This window comes from Myotis brandtii, unplaced genomic scaffold (genome assembly GCF_000412655.1).
Source record: "Myotis brandtii unplaced genomic scaffold, ASM41265v1 scaffold397, whole genome shotgun sequence".
Taxonomy (NCBI): Eukaryota; Metazoa; Chordata; class Mammalia; order Chiroptera; family Vespertilionidae; genus Myotis; species Myotis brandtii.
In genome coordinates this window covers 214,249-241,897 of record NW_005365229.1, presented here as the reverse complement: position 1 = coordinate 241,897, position 27,649 = coordinate 214,249, and the positions used below count along the sequence as shown (strand labels likewise).

The 27,649-nt window shown below is 52.0% G+C and overlaps 2 protein-coding genes across 8 annotated transcripts in view; one reads left to right on the top strand and one right to left on the bottom strand.

Moving 5' to 3' along the window:
• The window catches only part of PMM2 (phosphomannomutase 2), a 24,047-nt gene extending 5,688 nt beyond the window's left edge, over window positions 1-18,359 (top strand). For both annotated transcript variants that reach the window (XM_005872910.2, XM_005872909.1), the window contains 7 exons: window positions 2,537-2,648; window positions 5,430-5,506; window positions 6,374-6,465; window positions 9,623-9,722; window positions 9,833-9,908; window positions 11,086-11,201; window positions 17,103-18,359. In XM_005872910.2, coding sequence (XP_005872972.1) covers window positions 2,537-2,648; window positions 5,430-5,506; window positions 6,374-6,465; window positions 9,623-9,722; window positions 9,833-9,908; window positions 11,086-11,201; window positions 17,103-17,204 — 675 coding nt within the window. In that variant the 3' untranslated portion in view covers window positions 17,205-18,359. The remainder of the gene's footprint in view (window positions 1-2,536; window positions 2,649-5,429; window positions 5,507-6,373; window positions 6,466-9,622; window positions 9,723-9,832; window positions 9,909-11,085; window positions 11,202-17,102) is intronic.
• CARHSP1 (calcium regulated heat stable protein 1, 24kDa) lies at window positions 3,632-27,649 on the bottom strand. 6 transcript variants are annotated; one of them, XM_005872913.2, is made up of 5 exons: window positions 27,537-27,649; window positions 24,501-24,665; window positions 24,163-24,261; window positions 23,762-23,884; window positions 19,911-21,945 (listed from the first exon to the last, which is right to left on the bottom strand). In XM_005872913.2, the coding sequence occupies exons 2-5, from the start codon at window positions 24,656-24,658 to the stop codon at window positions 21,783-21,785; spliced, it is 543 nt and encodes a 180-aa protein (XP_005872975.1). In that variant the 5' UTR covers window positions 24,659-24,665; window positions 27,537-27,649; the 3' UTR covers window positions 19,911-21,782. The 6 variants fall into 6 exon arrangements, with proteins under 6 accessions (XP_014400579.1, XP_005872975.1, XP_005872981.1 ...); XM_005872919.2 differs by lacking the exon at window positions 27,537-27,649 and adding an exon at window positions 26,211-26,232; XM_005872918.2 differs by lacking the exon at window positions 27,537-27,649 and adding an exon at window positions 26,147-26,203.

Below are 27,649 nucleotides of genomic sequence, written 5' to 3'. Positions count from 1 at the left end.
CCTTATTGGCTGTGGGTGCCGCCATCTTTTGCGATGGCGTGAGGGTCAATTAGCATATTTCCTCTTTATTAGATAGGAGATATATATATATACATTTTTTTAAAGATCTGTCCTGCAGTGGGATGTGGTTTAGATGCTCTGTTGTGGTCACAAGCAGCTTTATCTTATTTCCTGGTAAAAAATATTGGCTGCCACTTGGAAGTGAAAAGGCACCTTTTACAACCCATTCACATTGCAGAACAGGTCTGACTGCTGACCACAATACCATTTAGCTCATCAATGTGTACAAGGCTTCTGTTTGAAGATGGAAGTATTGATGCTGCTGTTATTATTAATATTGCATGTTTAATATTTTGCAATCAGAGTCTTCCCCACTTCCTCCCATTCTGACGTCAAGACTGAGCAATCCACTTGGGGGCCTCAGGGACTCCTTTCATGGTCATCGACTCATTGATGCTGCTATTGCAGTTCTAGATTTTTGTCTGCTAGGTCAAGATTCCACAGGAAGATGGAAAAAAGATTGCACTTCATTTAAGCCCTTCTGTACAATTCTGTTTGATTAATCATATGTATGTACTATAAAAAAATTGTTTTAAGAAAAAGAGGATTTAGCTCTAAATGTTTATATACTGAAGTTGACTTAAGTGGTTTGTTTTTAATTTCTGGTAACTATGTTTGAAAGATATTCTATGTAAGTGTTACCAGACAGGACTGGGTCTGGAGTGGGTCTGCCTGGGGTGGCCAGTAGTGTGTGGTTTCTTGACTTCATGCAGGAAAGATTTAACAAATGCATCCAAGTGATTTTGAGAGTATGTTTATTAAAGCTGGGACAGTGAAACAGGAAGGGCTTAGGATAGAAGAGGCAACAGAAGAGAGGGCTGCTTTGGCTTTTAGAAACGTTCTAGGAAAGAAGTGGGCCATGCTGGGCTGCAGGAACTCACTAAGAAGTAAAAGTCACAGCAACAGAAGGGAGTCAAGGTGGGGCTGCTGTTAGCTCACTAGGAAGTCAGAGAAAATGGGGCCTTGGACACAGGTTCAGGGGGTGAGCCTGCGATGAGCTGCTGCTGCCCACTGCTCCCCTAGTTGAAGTCTTGTGGGCACCCTTAGAGTTTAGGAGAAAGAGAGCAGAGATACATGCCTAAGGGAGAAAGGCATGGGCATGCAGTAGAGAGAGTGCACTGTGGGTCCCTTGTCTTGAGACTTTTTATCTTTCTTTTGATGGATGGGAATCTTTAGGGGAGGGTCTTAACAGAATATTCATTAGTTTCCCAGATGTGTCCTTCAATATGTTGATTCATCAAAATGTGGTATAAAGGGGTCAAGGTTATTTCCAGGTTATTTTCATTTTTTAAAAATGTCATAGAAGAGGGACCAGGACTGAGGCCAGTCTGCCCCCCAGGACAGTCTGGAATGTGTAAACCATTTGTTCTTAAGTATCCTTGGTTAGAGAAGATAAAACCTTGTGATTCATTGCTCAAATCAGTTGGCCTTGTTTAATTATTTTGTCGGTTTCCCTTATTCCACTTGGCAAGGAATTTCCCTAGCTTCTTACTATCCTGCCTCATACATGTACAATTAAGATTACTAAAAGTAATGATATAAGACTGTTTTTAAAAAATGTGTTTTTATTGATTTCAGAGAGGGAGAGAGAGAAACAGCAATGATGAGAGAGAATCATTAATAGGCTGCCTCCTGCACACCCCTTGCTGGAGATTGAGCCTGCACTCCGTGCACGTACCCTAACCGAATATTGAACTGTGATTTCCTGGTTCATAGGTCGACACTCAACCACTTAGCCACACTGGCCAGGTGATATCAGACTTTTAAAAATTCATTATGATTTGTGTTAATACAGGGATATCTTTTCATCTTAGTTTATAATTTCTCTTGAAGTCCTGAGTTGCTTTACAGGCATAGTAGCACAGTTTGGGATTTAACAAGTATAAACTATTACCATTGAAACTACTGTTCATAGATAGGAGCATTTCTTGTAGGAAAGACTAAAAAAATCTAGTTATCTTTTAGGGTTTTTTTTTGTATAATTATAATAAACCAAATCCAAACTTCCTCTATAATCTGATTATGTTATTTTGTTTTAAAGTCAACAACTTAAATCCATAAATATAGCATTTGAAAGGAAGTACTGGATCTGTGTGTGGCATGGAATGAGCACCACATGAAAACACACGTCACTGCAAAAGACTTAGATTGAGTCCACTTGTGTTTCAAAAAATGAGACCTACTTATATATGTATATGCATGTAGCCAAGTATATAAATGCATAGAAAATAACTGAACAGTACACACAGCTGTTAATATATTGTGTGTTTTAAATGAGGTAAAAATGAGTAAAATTTAACAAGTTTTTTCTGGTAAAAAGTTGATGTCTCCAAAATATAGATGAAATATTTGGACTTGTCTACGGACCTAGAAATGAAATTGGCATGTATGCAAGTAAATATTCTATTATTCTTTCCATTTTAGTCTCCTGATTACTTTATGGCTCATAAATTGTATTTTCCTTTGTGAAATGCAGAAAATTACCAAAGAAATGGATGACTTTCTACAAAAATTGAGGCAGAAGGTCAAAATCGGAGTGGTAGGCGGCTCGGACTTTGAGAAAGTGCAGGAGCAGCTGGGAAATGATGGTGAGTTATACATTGCTAATTACATTTTTGATAAAAGAGTAACTTCTTATGACAATATTGAAACCCGTAGCCATGGAGTATCATAACTAGCCCTGAACCCTCATCCCTGATTCCTTGTTGGGGGAACATGCTTTCTGTCTTTGTTTTCCCGTTTTTCATCCTGTAAATAAATTTCTGGAGTTGCTTGGTATGCAAATTCATGGGTAGATTCATCTGAGTCTTTGCCTGTCATACTTCTTGTCCCATCCACTGCCCTGTAGCCTCAGCTCAGGCCCTGTCTCCTGACTGTCCTCACCCAGCTGTGAGGTGCCCTCTGGGTCTAGGGCAGCCGTGGGCAAACTACTGGCCCGTTTGAAATGAATAAAACTAAAAAAAAAAAAAAGACCGTACCCTTTTATGTAATGATGTTTACTTTGAATTTATATTAGTTCACACAAACACTCCATCCATGCTTTTGTTCCGGCCCTCCGGTCCAGTTTAAGAACCCATTGTGGCCCTTGAGTCAAAAAGTTTGCCCACCCCTGGTCTAGGGGCTTCCTCTCTATTGCCCTAACTCAGTGTTCCCCAGAGTTCCCTTAGTCATGAGTCAGCCAGACTCCTCCCCCACCTACTGAACCATAATCCCCAGCACAGGACCCCAGGAAGCTGGCGATTCTTACGGGCTTTCACTTCCAGTGACTCAGTAGGTCTACAGTCTGGGGAGAAGTATTTTAGCAGCTACCCAAGAGCTTCTAATGCCCAGCCTGCTGCTTTAGCACTCCCTGATTATTGGAAACTGTCTGGTTTTAAATTTGTCTTGAAGACTAGGGCTGTGGATTATTCATCTCGTAGCCCCAAGGCCTCCCGGGCGCCTGGCCTATAAGAAAGAGTGGGTGGAAAGGTAGATGAATTGATCATTCTTTTCATCACTGTTGACGTTTTTATAACCAAGTGGAGTTCCATCCACTCAGCGCTGCAGATATAGCCAATTACTCTGACGCGGGTGCAGGGAAAGAAATTGGTGTTTATTGTATAGCACTACACAGGGGGACCAGGCAGCTTGTGCTGGAAAATCTGAATTCCCGATGGTTTACAGACAAGAGGTTTTATAGAGCAGAAATCATGAGTAATCGTGAGTAAAGAGTCCAGGGTGGTGGGCTGTGTCAATGGTCAGTTCTTACGCAAGCTTCAGCACTCTGACTTATTAAGCTTCTGGTGGCATCCTGTCCGGGTCTTGAACGGGGGAGGTCTGTAAGACATCTTGGGGTTGTGAGTCGGTGACATGATCTTAAGAGCAGAAAGAAAAGAACAGAGCTGTACATTTCATGCTTAACAAGTTATATTCTTCTGTTATCTTTTATTTAATTGATTATAGAGTGATGAATGGAGAAAGAGAGAGAGAGAGAAACATGGATGTGAGAGAGAAACATCGATTGGTTGCCTCCCGTACATGCCCTGACTGGGATCAGACTCAAAACCTAGGCATGTGTCCTGACCAGGAATTGAACCCGCAATCTTTTGGTTTACGGGATGACATTCCAACCAACTGAGCCTCCCAGCCAGGGCCCTTCTCTGTTATCTTAAGCAGACATATATACATTTTGCAACTTGCTTTACAGGCAGGCTACAGGCCCCAGGACATGAATACATTCCAGTGCAGCTATGACTCTTAAGAAGAGCTAATTTCATAACTAACTAAAGCTACATTCTAATAAATCTAATCTGCTATGATTTGGCCCAGACAATTCTCTGTCATGGACTGTGCACTGCAGATGTTTAGCAGGGTCCCTGGCTCTGCCCACTTGATGCCAGTAGCACCCTCACCCCCAGTGTAACAATCTAAATGTCCCCAGACATTCCCAAATGTCCTCTAGAGACAAAGTCACCTCCAGCTGAGAACCACTGTTCTAGATGTAATACCTACCGTCCAAACCTGAGCAGGCTGTGTTTCCTGGACCAATAGAGAGCAATCTCTGTATTCCTTTTAAACTCTCTGTTCCCTTTACCTTAATTTTTCTTCTAGGTGCTCTGCTTAGAAACTAAACAACATAGTAAGCACATTAAGCCTGGAAACTGTGCTACCTGGTCCCGATTGCCCTTTCTGTCTCTAGTCATATATTTACCCACGGGCTCAGGGGTGTTGTGTCAGTGTAGGACAGTGTCCATACTTTTCAGTGAGTCAAAACAACAGAATCAAAACATTCACAAGCCAAAAGGAAGTTAGGACCCACCTGTGTCAGAATCACCTGGGGAGTTCATTAAAATACCCCCAGCACTGAGCCTGGGAATCCGCATTTTAACAGCACTTAACGTTTGAGAATTCATTTCGATTTGGGTGTATAGAGTCTCCAAATCTGACTACATATAAGAACCACCTAAAGAGCTTTTTTTTTTAAAATCTGATTTTTAGCCTGGCCCCGGCAGAGTCTGATTCAGAAAGCAGAGCCTAGAAGTCCGCACAGTTTCATCGTGTTGGTGATGCTAATTCCCAGGAGGTTTGGGAGCCGTCGTTGGCTTCCATCTTCCTTTACAGACAGGCAGGCTGAAGGCAGAGGCATGACATGGCCCATCACCGAGTCTCCCCATCTCCAACCTAGTGATATTTTAAATATGTAATGAAGAGCCTTAAAAAAAATAAACTTAATGGAGCTTTTTCTCACTCTCCCAGTCTGTGAAGATGAGGTGTTCTTTCAGAGCCCGCACTGGAGTTCAGCAGTTTTATTGGTGATACGTGTTAATCAAGACATAGAAACACAAGTTCCCATTCATTGCATTCTGAGTTTTCTTTTGTTTTGGTTGCAGTGGTTGAAAAGTATGATTATGTGTTTCCAGAAAATGGCTTGGTGGCGTACAAAGATGGGAAATTCTTGTGTAAACAGGTGGGTTCTTGAGTATCCAACTACTGAACCGCTGTCTACTACTAGTGAAATATTTTCCAAAAAGGTATTTGACATGGCCACCTGTATATTTTTACATTTGGAATGTTGAATCATGGAACTGTTACATATTCCAAATTGTTATCTATATTTTTATAATTGTTTTTTAAGGACACTTAATCTAATATTTCTGTTGTGATAGCAGAGGCTGGGTCAAACGGCGTCACTACAAGCGTATTAAGAAGTACTATGTACTTAATACTCTTGTCAGTATTAAGATCATTCTGTTCAAATACGATATCTGAGAAAGCCACAGTGGAACACATATATTTTGTGTATTTTGATTGAATAAAAGCAGCACCAATAAACTCTGTGAGCCTTCCATGAAGCATTTGAAAGACAATGAATACAGAAATCTTGACTAAGGAAACAAAAAATACTTTTGACTGAGCCCTTTCCGGTTTGCCTTAGGGCAGTGATGGCGAACCTTTTGAGCTCAGCGTGTCAGCATTTTGAAAAACCCTAATTAACTCTGGTGCCGTGTCACATATAGAAATTTTTTGACATTTGCAACCATAGTAAAACAAAGATTTATATTTTTGATATTTATTTTATATATTTAAATGCCATTTAACAAAGAAAAATCAACCAAAAAAATGAGTTCACGTGTCACCTCTGACACGCGTGTCATAGGTTCGCCATCACTGCCTTAGGGTCTCAACCAGAGAACAAAGGGAAAGTAGGGGAAAGGTGGTGGAGGCGTCATCCTCGCTGCCACATCAGCCGGGTGACCCTGACTGACAGTGGCTGACGATCATTTTAAAAGTGCCTCCCACTGATGAAGTAACTCCAGTGTCTTCTTTATCCTAGAGTATTCAAGGTCACTTGGGTGAGGCCCTAATCCAAGACTTAATCAACTACTGTCTCAGCTACATTGCAAAAATTCAGCTCCCGAAGAAGAGGTGAGTTTTCTTTCCGCAGAGGCTGCCAGGAATGTGGAGGGATGGCATTGGGTGGGTTGGTGCTCTTTTAAGAATTCCTGGAACTCTTCTGTAAAGCCAGGGGTAGAAGAATGAGTATGCAAATGATGGCACGTCCACTTGATGGAAATTGAAAAGAACATGCTTTCAGAGGCGACCGGTAGGGGAAATGCCTGTGAGTCAGCAATGTGGAAAAGCAACATAAACCCCAGGCCGGGAAGTCTCAAACTGGAGGCCCGCAGAGCAAAGCCACACAGCCAAGTTTGCTTGGCCCACGGTTAAACCATACCTGAATTAGCTGCGAGCATCTGAAAGTCTGATTTCACATTTTGCAATGTCTGGATTTCAGGCTTTTGCTGCACCTGAAGACCCGACAACTGGATGCCCACATAGCAGCACTCCCCTGCCCCCGCCCCAGTCTTTCACAGGCCACTTCTCCCATCTTTCTGACTTCTGCAGGCATTGGGTTTAGGGACCTACCTCTTGGATTCTGTTATCTCAATTCCCATTTTTATTTTTTTTAACTTTTAAATATTTATTGTTTTCAGAGAAGAAGGGAGAGGGAGAGAGAGGTAGAAACATCAATGATGAGAGAGAATCATTGATCGGCTGCCTTCTGAGCACCCCACACTGGGGATCACACTCCCCACACTGGAGATCGAGCCGGCAACCGAGGCATGTGCCCTGACTGGGAATTGAACTGTGACCTTCTGGTTCATAGGTCGACGCTCAACCACTGAGCCATACCGGCTGGGCAAATAACAATAATGTACATACATGCCTACAGTTAAAAAATTGGCAGGAAATGGACACTTGTTAACAGCGGCTGTATCATGGTGGTGAAGGTACAGGTGATTTCTTTGAAAGACTTTTCATTTTATTTTCAGTGTTCTGCACTTTATATGTAACACCTTAATGATCAGAGGGAGAAACATTTTTAAAATGGCATTTAAACTTCAGAGCAACACTGCACTTTGGTTACTCCTCATCTGAGGATATTTTTTCCATTGATTTTTAAAGAGAGTGGAAGCGGGGGGAGAGACAGAGGGAGAGAAACATCGATGTGAGAGAGACACATTGATTGTCTCCAACTCCACCTGGGCTGGGGTTGAAGCCTGCAACCAAGGTACATGCCCTTGACCGGAATTGAATCTGAGACCCTTCAGTCTGTAGGCCGTTTCTCTATCCACTGAGCCAAACTGGCTCGGGCGGCAATGCTGCACTTTAAAGACTAGCAGAATTGATGGGACAGGTGCCCCTGCTCAGCACCTCCACTGAGAGGGAAGGGGCTTCCCTTTCCACAGGGGTCTCATAGGATGAGACGGGCTGGACCCAGCTTGCAGCTGGGTGAGGGCACATGGGCATTCATCATCCTGCTCTGTCTACTTTTGTGTATATTAGAAATTCTCCATAGTAAAACATAAAACTGCATCTTACATCCCAGGCCAGCTCAGTCTTTCCGTTAAGCATTAAGGAAGGATAAAAAAGGCAAGCAGAATCCTGTCCTCAGACAGGTGTCACTTAAAGAGGGAGATCTGTGTGCGGAGCAGCAGTTCTGAATTAGCGTGACATGGTTGCTGAATTCAAGAGGCAGAACTGAGACCCAGCTTGATCAGCCTTTGCCCACATTTCTCAGCAGTACTAGCTGTCGCAGTAAGACTTCAGTGCGGAGTTGAATGCTAGGCAAACCGCCTTAATCCTGATTTTTAGGATAGAAGGCTTTCTAAGATGTATCGGCTTCCCTTTGTGCCATGGGAATGAGAGCAATACTGTCCCTGAGTTGGGGAAAATTAATTGAGCTCTTTTTCTGACAGTTTAGTACCCGCACCCCTAGGGTCGCCCTGGGAATGGTCCCCAGTCCCCCACCCCCCAGTGTACATGTGGAAGGTGTAGGGGACACGGCTGGTCTGCACCAACTCCAGGACCCCTGGCAGAGGGGGTGGGGGGAGGGGTAGAGAAAGTGTCCCAGGTGCACTGCAAGGTAGGCACAGCCGGGGAAAGGAGCTGGGGTCGCAGTGTACTGTGAGTACTCACTGCTTCCCAGTATGCAGATGACTTCTGCATAAACTGGAACATGTGGTTTTCACAAGACCCTTCAGAGGTAACCAGAGTGGGTGCCAGTAGCCCCTTTCTGAGGCTAGAGAGGGCCCAGAGTCGCCCAGCCCAGTAAGAGGGGCCTTGGCCTTGCACAGGGTCCTCGCTCTGCACGCGGCCTGTGTCCTCAGCATTTACAGGTGGCGCTGGCTGGACATCGGGGCTGTGGGGCGGGGATAGCAGAGGGTCCAGGGAGAAGGAGTCAGCCTCACAGGCATCCCTGCTAGAACCGGAAGACACTTCAGAGCACACCGTCTGTACACAAAACACTTCGGTCTCATTTGTCAGAATAAATAGCTTACAAGTTACTTGAGTTTTTAAGAAACTCTTTTTGAAATTCAAACTGGAAACATGGTGGGAAAAAGTGCTTTTTTAAGAAACCCTTTCATTTGAGGTAACTTCAAAAGGGTCAGGCTGTTCTCATTTTCTGTCAGGTCAACCCGTCAGAAACAGCCCACCAGTGGGTGACGAGTTTCCTCAGTTCCTGGGAGTTCGTGGGTGACCCTCAGAGCCTTTTCCTGGGCCACGTTGCTTGGTAAAGCAGTGACTTCAGGAGGTCCCTGGCAGAGTTGTCTGGGACATACATTTTCAAACTCCTCAGGGAACTTGGAGAGCTGGTCATCATTTGTATTGACTTTTAGATTTTCTGCCCAACGCCAGCCCTATTGAACAGAATAGAATGGGAGTTTAGGATTTCTGTAGCCACATCAAAATAGAAAAAACAAAGGAACAGGTGAAATTAATTTCAGTGTTTCATTTAGTCCCATATATTCAAACTACAATTATTTTAACTAGTGAACATAAATCATTATTATTGATGATTACATTCCTTTTCCTACTAAACCTTTGAAATCGAGTCTCAGTTCAATGAGCTGAATTTCCAGGCTCACAGCCCCATGTGGCTCGTGGCTGCCAGGAGGCCCCGCCCAGCGGAGCGTGGACCACACCAGCCTCTGCCTTTTGGAATCGCCCAGCTTTTCAGCCCGTCTGTCCATCCAGAATGTTGCCCGAATGGGTAATGTACCTCTGTCCCCTTCCTCTCCAGGGGCACTTTCATCGAATTCCGGAACGGGATGTTAAATGTGTCTCCTATTGGACGAAGCTGCAGCCAAGAGGAACGCATTGAGTTCTACGAGCTCGATAAAGTGAGTGTTTCTGAAGCATCCAGGGTCTGGGAAGGTAAGAGGTGCCACGTTCTGGCCACAGTTACAGTGTGCAACACAGTAGACAGCAGGTGTCTTTTTGTCTTTCTCAGAAAGAAAACATACGACAGAAATTTGTAGCAGATCTGCAGAAAGAGTTCGCAGGAAAAGGCCTCACGTTTTCCATAGGTATTGTATGTTCAAGCTTTGCCGGGAGTGTGTGGTGGGCGGGTGCGTGCCTGAAGTTGGGCTGTGCCGTCTGCAGGGGGCAGGAGGACTTCAGGAGCAGTCCATCCGTAGGAGAAACCCACTCCCCTGTGTGATGGGCCGGGCAGAGACTTGCCCTGCTAGGTAATGGCTTCCAGCTGCTGGGCAGGGCTCCAAGTTCTCACCCAGCAGGAGCCCTCCTCCCTGCATTTCTCCTCCTGGTCAGAAATAAGAGCACCTTGCGTATTAATGAAGAGAAAGAACTTCCCCCTCACACCTTTGGGCAGCCAGGCATGTTAGTGAGCTCCATAGCAGAGAAGGGATGGGAGCCTCTTCAGTACATTAGACTGAATTAGACGTCAGCTTGGTTGGTTCTGTAAATGATGAAACTGAGGCCCAGAAAGGAAAGGCTTTATTCACGACGATGGACCAGCACACGGCCGTTTCTGGTGGCTGATGCACTCCTTCCCACGCTCATGTCTCAGGCTTGTTTTTTTGGTAGAATAAGCCTGTCAAATGCTTCAGGCAAGCCGATCTCCCCCGTCAGTGCCGATCTCTCCTGTCAGTGCCGATGAGTCATTACTCAAAGCCCTCTCATTTACTAGCGCTAATGAATGTGCGGGTTGTGGGGAGACTGGGACTGCAGAGGGAGCATGTGTAATAGATGAGTGGGTGGGCTTTTAAGCATTGTCGAACTGTGAGATGAACACTGTTCTGACACAGCTTTGAAAGGGTTTTTGTTGCGGTGAAAGCTGCCTGTAAATCCCCTCCCCTGTGATTTTCATTGTCCTGCAAGACCAGCTGGATGCAGCCGCTTCCAGGCATTCTCCACTCGGAGCTGAAGAGCTGAGCGAGTGGAAGCTGGAGGTCAGCACCACTGAATGGGGCTCTTACCAGATCTCCCCCCGCATGCTTCACTCACTGACAGAGCAGCTAAATGCAGTGCCCCCCTCGCTCTGCGGGGTCCTCTGGGTCCCACTTTCAGGTTTTAGGTGGAATAATGTTGGGAAAACACATAAGGTGGAATGAACCTCTAGAACCTAGCCCTAAAGGAGTGTAAGCAGCGGCTCGAGGATCCAGTCCATTGCACACTCCTTCCAGTGACACGTCGTTAGCCTCCCTTTCACCCTCAGCCTGTGTGTCCCCTCCCCACTTGCAGGAGGCCAGATCAGCATCGATGTCTTTCCTCATGGATGGGACAAGAGGTACTGCCTGGGACACGTGGAAAAGGACGGCTATAAGACCATTTATTTCTTTGGAGACAAAACCATGCCAGTGAGTATGGAAGTGTTTTTGCGGTTTCATTGTTTGGTTTGGGCTTGAAGGGAGGAAATGGACAAATGGGCTTTTTCCCTTCACCCACACATTCCCCAGCCCAGCTCAAACTGAGGGATGCTTCTGTCCTCCGGAAGGGTGTGATTAGGGTGGTTAAGGCCCCCTCCCCTCCCTGCTCCGACACCTGACACCTCAGTGGAGGTAAGAATCCAGTGAGCCTTCACTTTGGCTTTTGAATTAAATATTGCCCTCCTCCAGTGCCTTCCGGAACACCTGACCCAGGGCTGCTGTCAGATCCTCTTCGCATTGCAGAGCACTTGCCATTCTTTTTCCTCCGTATTTTGTTTCCCAGAGGCATTCATTTCGGTTCCAAATGATAGGAGACAAGGAGTCTCTTGAGTCTGGAATTTGGGAGGGGGTGGGTCAGTCCTGAGCATCACACACAGGGTACAGGAGCCCCCACCCCCCAGAGGTGTCGGAACCCCCTAGTCCAGGACTGACTCTAAGCTGGAACTGAGAGCAGAGCCCAGTGTTGAAGGACAGTGCCAGCAGGAGGAGTCCCTGGCGGGCATTTCCCCGGAGCCCTCTGGCAGCCAAGCAGGGCTCTCCTCAGGACAGGCGGGGGCCAGGACATTGTCACCATGAGGCCCGAGGGAGGCTCAGCGCCAGGGGTTCCTGCCCAGTCTCAGGCTCAGCGTCTCCCTTTAAATTCCTCTCGCCCTCTGTGCCCTTCCGTGGTTTCCTTGCCATCGGGCGTCCTGGGCCGTACTGCACTCAGCAGGTGCATCATAAATGCTGCATAGGGAGTTTTTTAGCCCTTCACTCTCTGGTCCCCTCCAGAATTCTTGCTTCCTTCAGCTAAGATCTATCCCAGGTGGCCCTGCCTTTCAACATGAAAGGCACTTCTGGATATATAGTTTCATGTCCTTTCTGAATTATGAAATGGAGATTCAGAAAGGGTAAGTAACTTGCCTGAGCTGGGAGCACCAGAACAAACTCCCTGCTCTTTTAAGAGTGTGCTTTCCCGTCAGCAAACCCTCTCCAGCGAGTGAGAAAGGTTCTAATTCCCAAAGGAACGCCGTTCTTTTCAGGAGGCGTATCGGCCAGCCTTTTCCTAATGACAGAGAACCAGTTTCTAGTCACATCCCGCACCCAGCACTCCGGACGCAGCGGTGCTTTCAGTACCGGCTTTGGGAGAAGTTAGCTATGCAATGACCCCGAGGTCTCAGGAACGGCTAGGAGCTTCTTCAGTCCTCCCATGGGCGCCGTCTCCTCCAGGCTGAGGAGAGAGCGATCGGACAGGAGAGAACACCCTTCTGTGAGGAGGCGTTCTGCTGTGCGTTCCAGGTCCCTCAGCTGGGACTTGGCAAAATGCAGCCTAGTTCTTGAGCAAGTCAGAAAGTGACTTCCCTTGGGAATTCTTCATTTGTGAATTTGTTTCCTAGTCTTTTTAACTGCTACATCGTCACACATCAATTGTGTTTCTAAATCTTGCCTGCTTTTAAGAAATGGATACTATTTTTAATGTTTTTATTGATTTCAGAGAGAGGAAGGGAGAGGGAAAGATAGAAACATCAATGATAAGAGAGAATCATCATCAGCTGCCTCCTGCATGCTCCCTACAGGGGATCGAGCCCGCATGTGCCCTGACCGGAATCGAACTGTGACCTCCTGGTTCATGGGTCGATGCTCAACCACTGAGCCACACAGGCCGGGGTAAAAATGGATATTTTTCCATGGAGGTTCCCCCCACCCTCATTCTTAAGTCATATGCATTCATTGTAGAAAACGAGGAAAGTATGGAGAAGAAAGAATAAGTCACCTGTCGTCACAGCTGATGTGCCTCCCAGGCTTTCCTCTCTGCACAGATATGATCGCACATGTGGGACTCCTGCAGGTTCATTGTTTACTTCCTGCTTTTGTTCTCAAACCACATTTTATTTCCCCCACGTTAGTGAGTCTTCTCTGCAAACAAGATGTTAGTGGCTATTTAACATTCTGTCATTTGAGCGTAGTTCATTCACCCGTTTCCCTAGGAGAGGCGGCTTCTTACTGTTGTAACGAACACTGGTCAGCGCTCTCACATCATTCTTTGCCCTCAGCTCTGTTCCTCTTGTCAGTGGTTTCCTGGAAATGGGAGTGAACAGTCCAGCATCTCAGCCTTTTAACAACATGTCGATTCTTAAAACTTTAGGCACAGAGCTGTCACATACTAGCTTTAAATGCTGTTCACATTCGGGGATAGACACTTTGAAAGCTGTTTTCTCTCTGTGTATCAAGGCAAATGTTTTTGCAGCTTCCAGGGAAGTGGCACCTGAGCTAAGAAGCCATTTCCCTGCCGAGCACCCCAGGCTCAGACCTGCCTGCGAGTCCTCTCCCGAGACAGCCTCTGACGGGACCGATGCTGCACCAAGGGTGCCGCCTGCTTTGAGCACCTCCAGAGAGCAGAGTAAAGGAGGAGGCCTGGGCCTTGCTTTTCTGAGTACCTGTCAGCTCTGGAAACCCCTCATCCTTCCCACCAGTCACAGACCAGGATCTGAAAACCCAGCTCTGAGTTCCGCTTTCGGGCTGAGGGAGACCTGGTTTGCCTCAGGAAGGAGATGGCCAGGCACGAAAGACGCACCCCGAACTGCTCTGCCTGGCGTTCCAGGGCTGCAGCTCACCGTCACACACTGAGAAAGCAGCCACATGCTGCCAGCAGGCAGCACACCCTCAAATTTCCCTTTCCTCCGCGTTCCCTGGTGGGCCACCCAGCAGTGGTCCCAGGACACTGGGCACCTTGCAGCACTTACTGTCACCTCTCGGCTCTTAGGACATCCTGGGCTTCTAGAGCCGGTAGCTTTTATTCCTTATTGAGGTGCTTGTACAGACCCTGCAGTGACTGCCCCCTCAGCCAGGAGAAGCCCTGCTCCGCACTCTTTGAGGGCACAGCCCTCAGCTCTGTGCCCACGACAACTAGACGTTTGACAGATGCTAGTTAAACTGACCTGAGGTCAGCGTCCACGGGCAGCAGGAGTGTGAACTGCAGGCGACAGGGAGTCTGTCTGCCCACAGGAGTGTCCGCTTCCTCTTAACACGGTTTCTTCTTGGTCTCCAGTGTCAGGATAATCGGGGTTCACTTCTGCAACAGTGTGTGCAGAACTGGGGTACGATGGGGACTGAGCCTGCTCAGCCCCTCCCCTGCTGTCTGAACCCTGCAAACACCGCCTTAGATTTAAATATTCATGGGCGGTTTCTCTGAGCTGAGGCCTCTCCTTTGGGCCCGTCATTCACTCTAACAAGGTGATCGCCGTTATTCATCCTTTTGCCCCTTCACTCCCTTTATCTTCTCTCAGGAACCGGTTTTGTTTGGATCCTGGAAGCTGAGCTTCCGCAGCCCGAGCCAGGGAGCCTTCGGTGCGCATGCACGTCTGGTGTGGGAGCTTCTCTGTCTGAGGCCTCACTGCTCCAGAGGGGCCCTCGCAGCTCAGTGCTTTGGCTCTGCTGCTGCCTCCCTCCGACTCTGGTTTGCAAACTGTGCAGCCACTGCGCAGAGGAGGCCAGCCCCTGGCAGGAGGGAGGTTGGTGGGGTTTGTGGTGCAGACGCTTCGCTGCCCTCTGAAAGCAAGCGGAGCTGAAAGGGACCCAGCAGCCCAGCCCAGCTGAGGGAGGTTTTGATTCTCTGGACCCGGCTTCCGTGGGTGAATTACACAGTAGCTCCCAGGCCCATCCTGGCAGGACCAGGGGAGACTCATGCAAATTAGTCATCTGCCAGGCACACATCTGTCCCCAAATGTGACATCCTCTCCAGGGAGGGGCAGGCACAGGTGTGAGCCCTCCTTCCTTCAGCGGTCACTCTGCCTCACGGTGCACCCTGGCTGGCGGCTGGGAGCTCCTGGCTCCACTCTGCTTCCGTCCTCACCCCGTTCCCCAGAAAGACCCTGCTGTAGGCGAGCCTCATTGTGGCCTGAAGTGCCGCTTTCTGGTGGCTTCACAGGTCTCAGGTCCTGACCATGGTCTTCAGACCCTCCGGGGCCTGGCCCTGCCAGCCCTTCCAGCTTCCAGCCCTGCCTGGCAGGTTCTGAGAGATGAGCTGCCTTCCCCATAGGGAGCCGGTCACACACTTGTCCCTTCCCTCCCTTCAGGCCTTTACTCAAAGGCCCCTCCCTGGTCACTCCAGGTTCCCTTCTCCTCTGTTCTTTGCAGCTCCTTCCCATATCCGGGAGCTGGGAGGCAGCCCTTGTGTTGTTTTGTGGTTTTGTTGTCACCCCTGTATCTCCAGTTTCTGAAAACATCCAGGCAGGGAGCAGTTGGGTGATAGGTGACTACTAACTGCCCCTCCTAAGTCTGTGGCATTGGCTTCTTCCGGACGCTGCAGGAGTTTGTTTTCCCTTTGAACGTAGTCCTCTGTGGTGGTGTTTACCTGCCAGGCCATTTCTGAGAGAAATCTGGCTTTTTTAAAGCCAGAGGAATTACTAGAAGTGGTTCCACAGCTACTTGTTTAGGCAGCGGATACAGGGCCTCTGGGTGACCAGACGCCCGCAGGCTCCTGGGCGCACTGGGAAAGGGCATTCACGGCGCAAGGTCAGGGCCTCCTGACATGGCCCCTCCACCCAGCACACCTTGGGCCCGGCCGCGGCCCCTCCGGAAATCGTGAACTCGCTTCCCCTGGGGAAGCGTCTGCTTGGGGCTAGTTAATCTTCAGGTGGGAGAGCAGGAGTGATTTCATGGGTCAGTCAGCCCTTTAAAAGAATGTCAGGTTTTCCGACAGACTCTTTATGAGAAAAACCCATGTTCTCAGCCGCTATTTTTGTTGTATGAAAACTAATTGATTTTTCTCAAGATTTGGAGTTAGATTGCTTATCCAGTTTTATGAGGAAATTCCATGAGAAGAAAAGCAGGAGCTGTCCCCCCACAGCGCTGGGCAGGAAGCCCGATTCATTCACCCGAGACAGCAGGACTGGGACCCACAGTCATGGCGCCCCCCCTCCTCCCCCGCAGCAGCGTGTAGGGCCCCCCGAAATTCCATGAGAAGAAAAGCAGGAGCTGTCCCCCCACAGCGCTGGGCAGGAAGCCCGATTCATTCACCCGAGACAGCAGGACTGGGACCCACAGTCATGGCGCCCCCCCCTCCTCCCCCGCAGCAGCGTGTCAGGTCCTCCCAGGTCCGGGCCCTCAACTCTGGAGTGTAGTGTCCCAGATAAAACACTGTAAACACCCAGACAGCCGAACAGGGGCTGCTACTGGTTCTGCCACAGAGATTGCTTTCCGGGGCCTTACCCAGATCCCATGGTCTCATCAGCTACTCCCCCAGCGCTGTGGGAGATGCCACCACTCCCCACTTTCCAGGTGGGGAGTTGCCCAAAGAACCCCCCTCATCAGTGGTAGAACCAAGATCTAATCCAGGCCACGTGGCTCAGACAGCCACATGGGGCTGTTTCCAGTTAAATGAATCAAAGTCAAATTCAGTTCCTCTGTCCGCTAGCCATATGGCGAGTGCTCCATAGTCACGTGTGGCACATGGCTTCCGTCAGCTCAGAGACAGGTGTCCATCACAAGAAACCTGAGAGCAGGGGTTCTGGCTGTGGCTGCCCGCTCCTATGGCTCGTTAGAAAGGCCCAAGTGCGGTGGGAACAGGTCGATGACACTGAGCATCCTGTCACCTGCCGAGCCTGCTTGTTTATAGAATAAGCCTTCGGTCTTCACAAGAACACCGCGAGCTCGTTCACCGGCATAATTACCCGTTCCCCTGAGTCACAGTTCAGGAGAAGGTGACACCCTTTCTCGGTGTGACTGTCTCTTAGTTTCCAGAGGAACGAGGTAACCGAGGAAACCCTCCCTGCCCCGTCCAATGGCAGGTTCCTCCTTCCTCTGGTAGCCCTGGCCCCAGGCAATGGCTGTGTCTGCTTCGTGTCTCCGCAGGGTGGGAACGACCATGAGATCTTCACGGACCAGAGGACCATGGGCTACACGGTGATGGCCCCCGAGGACACGCGCAGGATCTGTGAAGAGCTCTTCTCCTAACGCCCCTCTGTGGGAGGGCAGGAAGGCCCAGCTACAAGCCCGAAAGGATCGCCCAGTGGCCAACCCCAGATCCCTCCCTCCCGTGCCCACGGACATTTACAACCATCCAGCCCAGGACAGACATGTAAAAACACTTCCTGAAATGAAGCACCTGCCAGTGTCGGCTTGGTAGGAGCCTTGAGACCAGGGCACTGTGGTCATCAGCAGTACTAAGCTAAGTGACCTCTGAACTCTTGTGTTCCCACCTCACTTCCTGTTTGAGAGCCACAGACCTCAGCGTGGCCTGTGGACGACTGGCCGGGCAAGTGACAGCTGACCCGACGGAGTTTGCACTCCGCTGGCCTGGTTCACAGGTTAGCTCAGATCCCCTACAGTGAGGGGCTGGTTCTCTAACCATCGACTTGGGAGACAATAGTCCCAACAGCCCTTCCCCAGGGGCCGGCTCTGAGCCCAGGTTCAGAGAGACTAACGGGTGTCACCCTTCACCAAAGAACCTTCTGCCTGGGCCTCCCAGGGGCCTGATTTGCCTGGTTTCTCAGGCATCAGGTGAAAGCCACGGTAATTAACAGGGCAGAAGCTGCCCTGTTTCTCTGCAAACCTTTGAATAAATAAGCGCAGGACCCTGGCCCTCAACCCTGATTCCAGCCTTGGGGCTGGGACAGCCTTAGTTGGGCCTGGGCCCTCACCCCTTCCTCCCAGGTTCTGCAGGTTCCTCATGGAACTGGAAGGCCCCCCCCAGGCCCTGGTCCAGAACAGGGCGGAGACGGCTTGCCCAGGCAACGGTTAACGTCGACTCCCAGCCTCTGGAAACGTAGGGACCCACAAGCCCTCCACAGATTGGTACAAGGGCCCCAGGCCGGCTTCAGTCCACAGCGTGACCTCTGCCGGGGCCCCACCAACCTGAATCCATGCGCTTTGCACCCCCCACCTTTCTGCCCCCACCAGGTGCTTTCATCACAGAGGAGCCTGGCTTCCCCCCAGAGCTGTCCCTGAGCTTCTCGGCTCTGGACAGTCTGCCCCCCATCATGCGGTTGACGTTTTTAGCGGTTCCCAGGACATGCCATCGGTGGCATCTTGTCGAAGTGTTTTGCAAATGTACTGTAATGACCTTTCAAAGTGACGAGTAGCAAATTAAAGTGATTGTATTGTTTCCTATTTCTCACTCTGATTATTTTTCATGTCAACCTGTTTGCTCTTCGGTCAAATGGGATACAGTCCCCACCACATAGGTAACTTAATTTCAGGAAAGCCCATTGAATGGTGGGTGTGAGCTATCACTAACTCAGGCAACCCCCCAGCAACCCGGTAAGCAGGACTTAGCCCGACTGTATAGATGAGGATGAGTGAAACCATCCCTCAGCCTCGCAGAGTTCGCAGGATAAAGACCATCCCCAGAGCCCTAAACGCGTGCTAAGTGTTGAGCAAGAGGGAAGCACTGAGGCTGCACCCTGAGCAGCCTGCAGCTGGTAAGAAAGCAGGTCCCGTCCCAGCACCGCAGCCGCATGCCGGTATTCAGCCCTGCACTCAGGTCGCTCGGGGAAAGGCCTATGTGCAGGCGGGGGTGCAGGGCACAGCAGGTGGCTGCGGGAGTCAGGCCTCCAGGAAGGCCTTCCAAGCCTCCTGAGGAGCCTAAGCCTGACCCTGCGAGATCTGCGACAGCTTGGTGGGGAGCAGATGTGGATTCAGGAAGGGCAGGGCGTAGGTGGCTTTGAATCACTTCCTTTCCAAGAACTGCTTCCTCTTCCTCTTCCCCCAAGAAGTGCTCCTTGATCTCAACCCTGCAGGCACCTGGGCCAGGCGGCCAGGCCCCTCCACCTGTCTGCCCTCTGCAGCACCCACTTAGGTTCTGGAGCTCATTCCACCCCCCAGTATCAGCTGGTTCCCAGTATCACCTGCAGCTTTGAGCCAAGGCCTCCCTCATGCCACCTGCGTAACATCCTCTTAGTGTAACATGCCCACAATCTCATGGTTTTGAGCTAAATGCCTACTTTGGCCTCTCCCTAAACAGGTTCAATGGGCTGGTCCTAATTTTTCCTAATACACTTTTTTTGTTTGTTTTTAGAGAGAGAGAAACATCAATTTGTTGTTCCACTTACTGATGCATTCATTGGTTGCGTATATGTGCCCTGACCCAGGATTGAACCCAAAACCTTGGTGTATCGGGATGACGCTCTCACCAACTGAGCCACGCGGCCAGGGCCTTTCCTAATACACTCTGAAAACCAATGTAGCCTTAAAATAAAAATGTTCACCTCTGCACCAACCAAGATCGTTATCCACCTCTCCTGAGAAAGACTGTCCCAGGGCGACCTTCCCAGCCCGACACACGTGAAGACCCTCCTGGAGCGGCCCTGCCTGTCGTCCAGCCCAGCCCCTCACCTCCTCCCGCCCTCCTGGAAGCCAAAAACTCCTTCTCACGGCTCAGCCTCACACAACCAAAGTATAAACACATCCACAGGGAATCTATCCACAAGTGACCAAGTAGCATTTTCTGTTGTCACAAAGCCACGTTCTACTTCCAAGCTTCCTACATTGAGCCTGACAGTTCAGGGAAAAGGTATGATCCCATTTTCTGACTCAACCCCAAAACCAGCTGCGAAGCAGAATGACTCAGCCTGGCGTGGGGAGCCGCCCTTACCCTCTGGCTCGGAGGACAGGACGAGCTTCCTCACAGCCAGCTCCTCGTTAACAAACAACACACAGCCGTGCACAAAACAACCTTTATTGACAGGAAGGTGGGAGGAAAGATTCGGATTTAGGAATCCCGGGTGCAACTCCCATCTCGCTCACCAACACCCCAGTCCTCCAGAGCCCAGAGCAGGTTCTATATGTTGGGACTGAGTGGGAGAGCGTCCCTTCCAGCTCTGGGGACATCGTGCGGCTCTGGAATACCCATTGAAGAGCTGGTCACACAGGAAGGACTGCAGGAGCAATTTGCAAAGGATTCCACACACAGGTCACCTCCGAACAGCAGATCCGATCCCAACCCACTGGCAGGCGGAGTCTGTGGGGTCACACAAAAGATGGGGCTCCTGGCAGAAGTGGCTCCAGAAGTGTGGTCTGTACCCAACAGGCAGCCTCCAGGGGCCACCTGGGCACACCCGAGGCTCGCGGGGAAAAGGCCACCTTGGACCCAGCAGAAGGCGAAGGCAGGAGGCAGAGAGCCGTGCAAGGGGCACGATGGGCCAGGAAAAGGCAGATGGAATCACTATCCGTGGTGTTTCACTGCACACACGTCATCACACACACTTTGTGTTAAAACAACTGCGCCAGCCAGCGGCCAAGCAGTTCGAGCCTCCCACCCCTCCGACGAGGCCGTCCCAGAATGCAGACGACTGGGGGCCAGGACTGCTTCCCGCCCCCAAAGCCCCGTCTTCGGTCTTCGGTCTGGAACACCCTGTCTGCCCAAAGCCAGCTTTAAAGGGTTCACTTTCCACGCTGACAAATGGATTCCCGACTCCACATCAGCCACATATTTCAAACGCATTACCCAGCTAGTTCTACTTAAAAATCCCAACGACAGCCAAACCAAAGCACAGCAAATGCAATCCTAGAGAAGATCTGTTTACTGGAACTAGCTACAAAGGCTCGCCATGTCGGCAGAAAGCGCAAACAGAGCTGGCTCCGGTGAGAGCGGCAGTTACTTAAAAAGAAAAACTCCTCACATTTCTTCACGCCTGTTTTCAAGACAACCCCTTCACTCAACGTGTATTTCTCCAGCGTCTGACTTTCCCAGGCTGTCAGAAAGCAAGCTACTTACTCTTTTCTGGAAGGATCAGGAGAAAGGTCTGTTTTAAAACAAACACCCTCCCCTCTACGCTCCCTCCTCCCTCCCCATCCACCACCTAAATAACAGGGAGGGGATGTGCAATGGCTGCTGGGACCTAATCACTCAGCTTGAAGGCAGCTGGAGAAGACCAGGCTTCTAAGGGTTAGAATTCAGCTCTCAGCACGGCTTTCCCAGGTGGAGGGCTAAGGGCTCCTGGGAAAACTTTTCCTGACCCCCAGCTGTGACACCTCTCGCTGCAAAGGCACCTAAGACCCTCCCACTCCTCCCACCCCTGCCCCCTGAAGCCAGCTCCCCTGGAACCAACCAAGCCTAGAATCAAAAAGCCTGCTCTGCCCAGGGCCAGGGAGACACAAGAAGGGGGTGCTACGGTGGGAATTCATGCTGGGGAAACACACAGAATCCAAGTATGTCACCACCCGGCCGAGTTCTGAGCCTCCCACCCCAGGGGGATGGGGATGAGGGACTCCATGGGCTGGAGAAATACCACCTGACCCACCCCCTGGGCGAGGGCCGCACCCTCTACACCAGCCGGGGCCTCTCCTTGTTCAATGCTTTTAATACTTTTCAGATGGTGCAGTTGTTGTGATGGTCAGAGGCTATGCTGGTGGCCCAGACACCCTGTGCCTGCCCCCGACCCGACCCCCTTCCACCAGGAGATACTTGAAAGGGACCACGCTCCCCGCTCTGAAGCCCATCTCGGGCAGGGGAATGTCATCTCCAGTCCGGTCCTGCCCCCTCCTCCCCGCGGTCTCCCACAAGCCCAGGAGAAGGGGCGCTCCTGGCCTCTCCTAGGAGCTGACGACGTGGCCGGACCAGGTCTCGTGCTTGGTGCCCGGCGCCAGGTGGGTGATGACCACCTCCACGGCCTGCAGCTTCTCGTGCTTGGGCGGGATGGAACACATCTTGTAGGTGACCTCGTCGCCTTCCACCGGCACGTACTCCCCTTCCACGCTGCGGGGTGGGGAGAAGCACTCAGCGCCCACACTCAGACGAGCAGAGCCGTGGGATGCCACGCCCAGGACACAGCCCCTGCCGGTCACAGGGCCACCCCGGGCTTCTAGGGGAACTGCCCCTCCCACCCTGCTGTCAGAGGGAGCCACCATGCCTCAGTGGTGCCACCTGTCCCAGCCCCCCACTGCCCCAGCCTCTCCCTTCCCTCTCCCTCCGTGCTGCTGCGGAGCCCGCACCCAATCAGCTGCTGCCCTGGGACCTCTGACGCTGAGACAGAGGAGCTCAGCCTGGAGGTGCTCACACTTTACGGTAAGTGTGGGCGACCCGGGGCCTCTTGGACAGAAGAGCAGGGGAGCCAGTCTGAACCAGAGAGAGAAACGAGGTGGCCCTACAGGAGATGAGTGATGCCTGGTGGAGTGATTCCCAGCCACCGGCCTCACGCCCACTGGTCCAGGAGTCCCAGAACCCAGGCTGCACCTGCTCTTCCACGCCCCAGAAATGGTGAGCCTTCCAGAAAGATCCTTTGTGCTTAAAGCCAGTTCGAGGAGGGTCCTCTCCCCTGGGGCCATTCCCTGAAGTCACCATCCGGCCCATAGGGGTGACATGCCCATCTTGCTGCCCCTTTGATGAGACCCCACAAATCACCTTGAGATCCTGAGCGCCAGGGCCAGCTCCCCCAGAACTGGTCTGCCTCGGTTAAAGAATCACAGAGCAAATGGAGCTTCCCTCTTCGACCTGGCGACCAGGGAGCTCAGGATACAGGGGCAGCACTTGCCACAGCAGCACCAGGCACCGCGGGACCTCTGCTTTCTCACCTGCCCCCACCCCCATGTTCCTTACTAACTTATCTTTCCTGATGCCCTGAGCATATCCTTGTAAACCTCCACAAGTCCTTTCTGGAAAGAGGAAATGCACACCCACGTGTGCACTCACATACGTGATGCGATGCTTTAGCATCCTAGGTCTACGCTGTACAGGGGCCCTACTTACTAGTAAGACCTGACGTGTGAGTAGTGGGAGGGGAATAAAGAAAGGGTAATTCTCCCATCACGGCCGACATCTGCAATCGGTTCCTATTTTCAAAAACATGGTTTCTATATACAGGGTGAGGCAAAAGTAGGTTTATAACTCTTCATGTGGAAAATGACACAATAATAAATAATAATACAAGAGTAAACTGTGTTTTGCGCACTCACCACTGTAAACCTACTTTGGCCCCAGCCTGTGCAGAACACAACTTTCCCACAAACTGAAATGAAACATCAGGGGATGCTGAGGCCAAAGGGTGGAGTGGGGTAAGGATGCCAGGTCAGGTCCCCACATAGCTAAAGGCCTGAAGTGGAATGCAGGCTGCAGGCCGCTGGTGCCTGCATGCGTGGGCCCCGCCCTGGGCCCTCCAAAGCCTTCCAGACACTCAGGAAGGAAGGATGTCGTCAGTGAGCAAGTGACTAGAGAAAGGATCCAGCTCCAACTTCCCGGATCAGAAGGGCCAGGCAGGAAACCACCCTGAGGCCAAACACAGGGGCACCCCTCCCCATCCACCAGATACACTGGGGCACTCGGCCCCATCCCACCCCAATGGTTCTGCACGCATGCACGCACGCACGCACGCACACACGCAGACTGTCACCTGCAGCATCACATACACCAGCACCACCAAGTGCCGTCTCACAACCCCACCCCTGAAGACAGTCACACCGGGTCCCACATGCCTGGCCTCACCCCTCACCCCTGCACCCATCATGGTCACATACTCTCCCTGCCACTGAGGAACCAAGACAGGGCCCGCCCAGCCCGCCCAGCCCCACGGACTCACTCGGAGATGTGCAGGAAGATGTCGGGGCCGCCGTCAGCTGGGGTGATGAAGCCGTGGCCCTTGGAGCGACAGAAGCATTTGCACACTCCTTTGTAGATGGGGCCCTGCGAGGCCCTCACCGTCCTGACAGAGGAGGGGGGGAGTGTGAGGGGGCCCCACCAGCCCTTCAGACAGACACCCACTCTCCTGGGGCCCACCCAGCTCATCCCAGCCCTGCCCACAGCTGTGCCCCCGGAGGTCCTGGCACAGCTCTGGGGGCCATTCACACAGAACCCAGTACGAGTGACTCCCGGATGACCCTGGCAATTGTTCTCAGGACTCAGTCCCCCATTGAAAAGAGGGTATTAGACTAAAAGCTGACAGCAAATCAGTAATCAATCCGAGCAGCAGCCTCCACTCACTGGGCCTGAGGTCTGCATCTGCCAGGCACCGTGTGCATCCTCGGCAGCGCCGTGGCAGCCCTGCTCCTGTCCCCATTTTGCAGCTGAGGAAGTTGAGGTCTGACAAGGGAAGAGGCTCCGTGTGGTTAAAGGCCAGCGATTTAAGACCCCAGCGGTCTCGCCCCAGCTCCCGACAGGCTCCGGTGGGCCTGGGGCCGCGCCCTCCAGAGTTTGCAAGGCACTCTCCAGTTCTCGCCCTGACCCCAACCCCACGTCTCCCCCTGTGACAAACAGGGTCACTGAGGCACAGAGATGGCCCCCGGTCTCTGGAAGCCTCCCCCAGCCAGCCCGAGACTCACGCGGAGAAGGTCCTGGTCCGGCGAGTGGGCAGTGGGCTGGGGACCACATTGCTCCGGAGCGGGGATGGTGAGCGGTTGCGGGCCCGCTGGGTGTCGAGCAGCCCGACTGAAGCCTGGTGGGTGGGGGGCTGTGGTGGCGCAGGAGGTTCAGATGACATGGCTGACCTGGAGAGAGAGGGGGGCTCTCAGGGGCTCACACCCACAGGGAGGCTCCAGATGCATCCCCACCCCCACATCAGGGAGTCTGCCATCGGAGACCCATTCCTCTCGCTGTGGAATGCAGGTCCCAGCTCCCTGAGCATGCAGCTCACAGCCACGTCTCACAAACAGTGTCCACAGACACGCTGGCGGGCCCAGCGGGTCAGGCGCCCCCCAGGGTCTGCAGCAGCCCGGCCTCCCTCCGTCACAGCGCTGCTCAGAAAGGCCAGCTGGTAGCCATGACAAGGACGGCATTGGTCCCCTGTGTGTCCTCAGTGCCCAGCACAGACCTGGGGCGGTTAGTAAATACTGTGACAGGAAGGGAGGGGAGGAGCCAGGGAGGGAGGGGGGTTTGGAGACAGGCAGGCAGGCCTTGCTTTATGCCAACCCCTAGATCAGGACTCCAGGCTGAGAAACATTTTCTGGACCCTGCTAAGCGCCAAGGGGAGGAGAGGGGAGAGGCGGGAGGGGGGAGGAGGGAGGAGGAGGAGGCAAAAGAAATAGCTCAGTGTTCATCCAGGAAACTCTGGGACACAAACCAAAGACAGGCTCAGCCACCAAGTCTGGATCCCCGGTGCTATGACAAGCCGGCATCGAGTGCCATCTCGAAGGCAGCATGTCCACCAGCCCCTTACGAAGACCCAGCCGCTCCAAGTGAATTCCCGCCCCGTCTGGATCACCAGGCTGCTAGGACCACTGATTACCTCGGTGATCCCCCAACATGCATCAGGGGTGGGGCCAGCCGCCGGAGGGCTGGGGGAGTGCACTCCACAGGGCTGCCTTGCTCGGGACCTTTTGCCAAGATCCGGAGGTGGCCCGCTGCACCCAAAGAACACCACACGGTGACTACAAAGGCGCCCTCTCTATCGCGGCCTTGGCTCAAGGTCAAGCACAAAGAGCCCAGGCCAGGAGCCAGGGGGCCCGGGTAAGTCCCTTCCCCTCTCGGGGATGAATTTCCCATCTGGGGGGGGCAGCCTGCACGGGCTTCGACTTCGGGAAGGCCACGAGGGAGGCCAGGAGCCTGAGCCCAGACTCGCCCAAGTTCACGAAGAGGGGGGACAGAAGCGGCCCAACGGGCATAAATGCCTCACACGGGGTTTTCAAATTTAAAATGTGAGCTATCTTGTAAACATCTAGGAGTTTGCCTCAAATTCCAGGTTTCCAGCTACTCGTGAGAAAAACTAGCAGCGCTGACAATCTGCTTCCCTCATTTCTCGTAACTATGTGGCCCCAGGGCACCGAGGTTTCAAAGTCACCCAGCAATGTCCCCTCTGTCCCCAACCAAACCGCCAAGCACCCGGCCTGATTCCTCTCCCCCAAAACAAAATCTCTGCCCCCACACTCCCTACCACCACCCCACCACCGCCCACCATCCCTCCCCCAGCAGCTCCGGGCTCTAGCTGGCTGAGAAGGGGCCAGCTGGCCTCTGGAGGACCTGGCATAGCTACCTCCTGACCCTTCTCTCAGCTGCAGCCACGGCCAGGGAGGACCGGGAGTCCGGGGAGCCCCCACCTCAAAAAGGCCCCGGCTGCGAGGCTGGGGGTCAGGGCTCCAGCGTGACCCACCAGCACAGGTCATAGAGTCCTGGAATGTTCCATCGCATGGGGTTCTGGGAAGGGGCCAGCCCAGAGAAGGGAGGGCCCCGCCCCGCCCACACTCAGGCCGCCCAGGGCAGCAGGTGGGACCACAGTAGCTCAGTGACACCAGACTGCGGTGCAGAATGCCCTCCCCACTTCCACCCGTAATCCCCCTCCTTCCCTCTGGGTCAGGCACATCTCACTCCAGACCCCACCACCTGCCAGCTGTGCGATCTTGGGCAAGCTACTGAACCTCTCTGGACCTCCCGTTTCCAAGCCTGGGAGATGGAGATGATGATAGTCCTGACTTCCCAACAGGATCATGGAGATGAAATGAAAAAACACACGCTGAGCGCTCGGCACACCGTCTGCCCCCAACACGTGAGCAATAAGTGTCAGCTATAATTGTTGTATAATTGTCATCATAAGATTATTCAACAAATGTGTGCCCAGTGCCAGGCCCTATTCATGGCACTGGAGACACAGGGCTAAATTTGGAGCCAGAGAATAAACAGGTAAATCAATATATGAACAAGATCATTGCAGATTTCCAAAAGGGCTGGTAAAAATACACAGAGATAAAAAGAACAGGGTGGGGGTGCTTCCCTAACGAGCTTACAAGCTGGATCCTGAACAATACGAGTCAACCATCTGAAAAGCAGGAGGAGGCAGGGGGCGCGGGGAGAGGAGATGCCTGTGCAAAGGTCCTGAGGTTGACAGGGGCCCAGGTATGACTGAGGCCAGCAAAGAGGCTATGAGGTGGCTGCTGGGGATGGAGAAGGTAAGAGACAGGAAGTGGGGTGGAAGGGAGGGCAGGGCCAGGGCAGGAAGCGTTGGGCATCATCAGCATCACCACATGTGTCTGCCTTTCTTCACACCTATTTGTCTGTCTGTCTGTCTCCATTCCCCTTGCCAAGCCCATCTCCACCTGGGTTAATGAAGCAGGCCAAATTGGGCCCCCTTCTCGCTCCACCCCCACCCCCTCAACTCCCCCAGTACACTCAGTCCCTCAGAGGGGCCATCAGAAGCCCCTGGTGGCTTACCTGGTGGGTAAGCAACCTGAGGGCAGCACGGGGCCCCTCTAGGTCTCTGGGGCCCAGCACCGGGGCTGCCACAGATCAGGGTTTTGGAGACAGTCCAGGGAATGGCCCAAGGACTCCTTACCCAGCACCAGACCCGAAGCCCTGGCTGGCGCTGACTGTGCCCTTGGTGTGCTCAGCCCCTTGCACAGCCCGCAGAAGGTGGCCACATTCATGCTCATCTGGCAGAGGAAGAAACTCGGGCACTGAAAGCAGGAGTGACCGGGGAGGGGGAAGGGAAGTGCCGGCCTGGGAGACCCAGGAGCCTTAATCACCACCACCCTGCCCGCCTCTC

What these genes read in the sequence shown, in the direction of transcription:
- CARHSP1 (XM_005872913.2), bottom strand. Translation starts at nt 24,658, where the DNA reads ATGTCATCTGAACCTCCTGCGCCACCACAGCCCCCCACCCACCAGGCT. An exon ending in AGATGCAGACCTCAGGCCCA is followed by an intron (nt 23,885 to 24,162) that starts GTGAGTGGAGGC and finishes CTCCTCTGTCAG; the next exon opens with GACGGTGAGGGCCTCGCAGG. An exon ending in ATCTTCCTGCACATCTCCGA is followed by an intron (nt 21,946 to 23,761) that starts GTGAGTCCGTGG and finishes CCCACCCCGCAG; the next exon opens with CGTGGAAGGGGAGTACGTGC.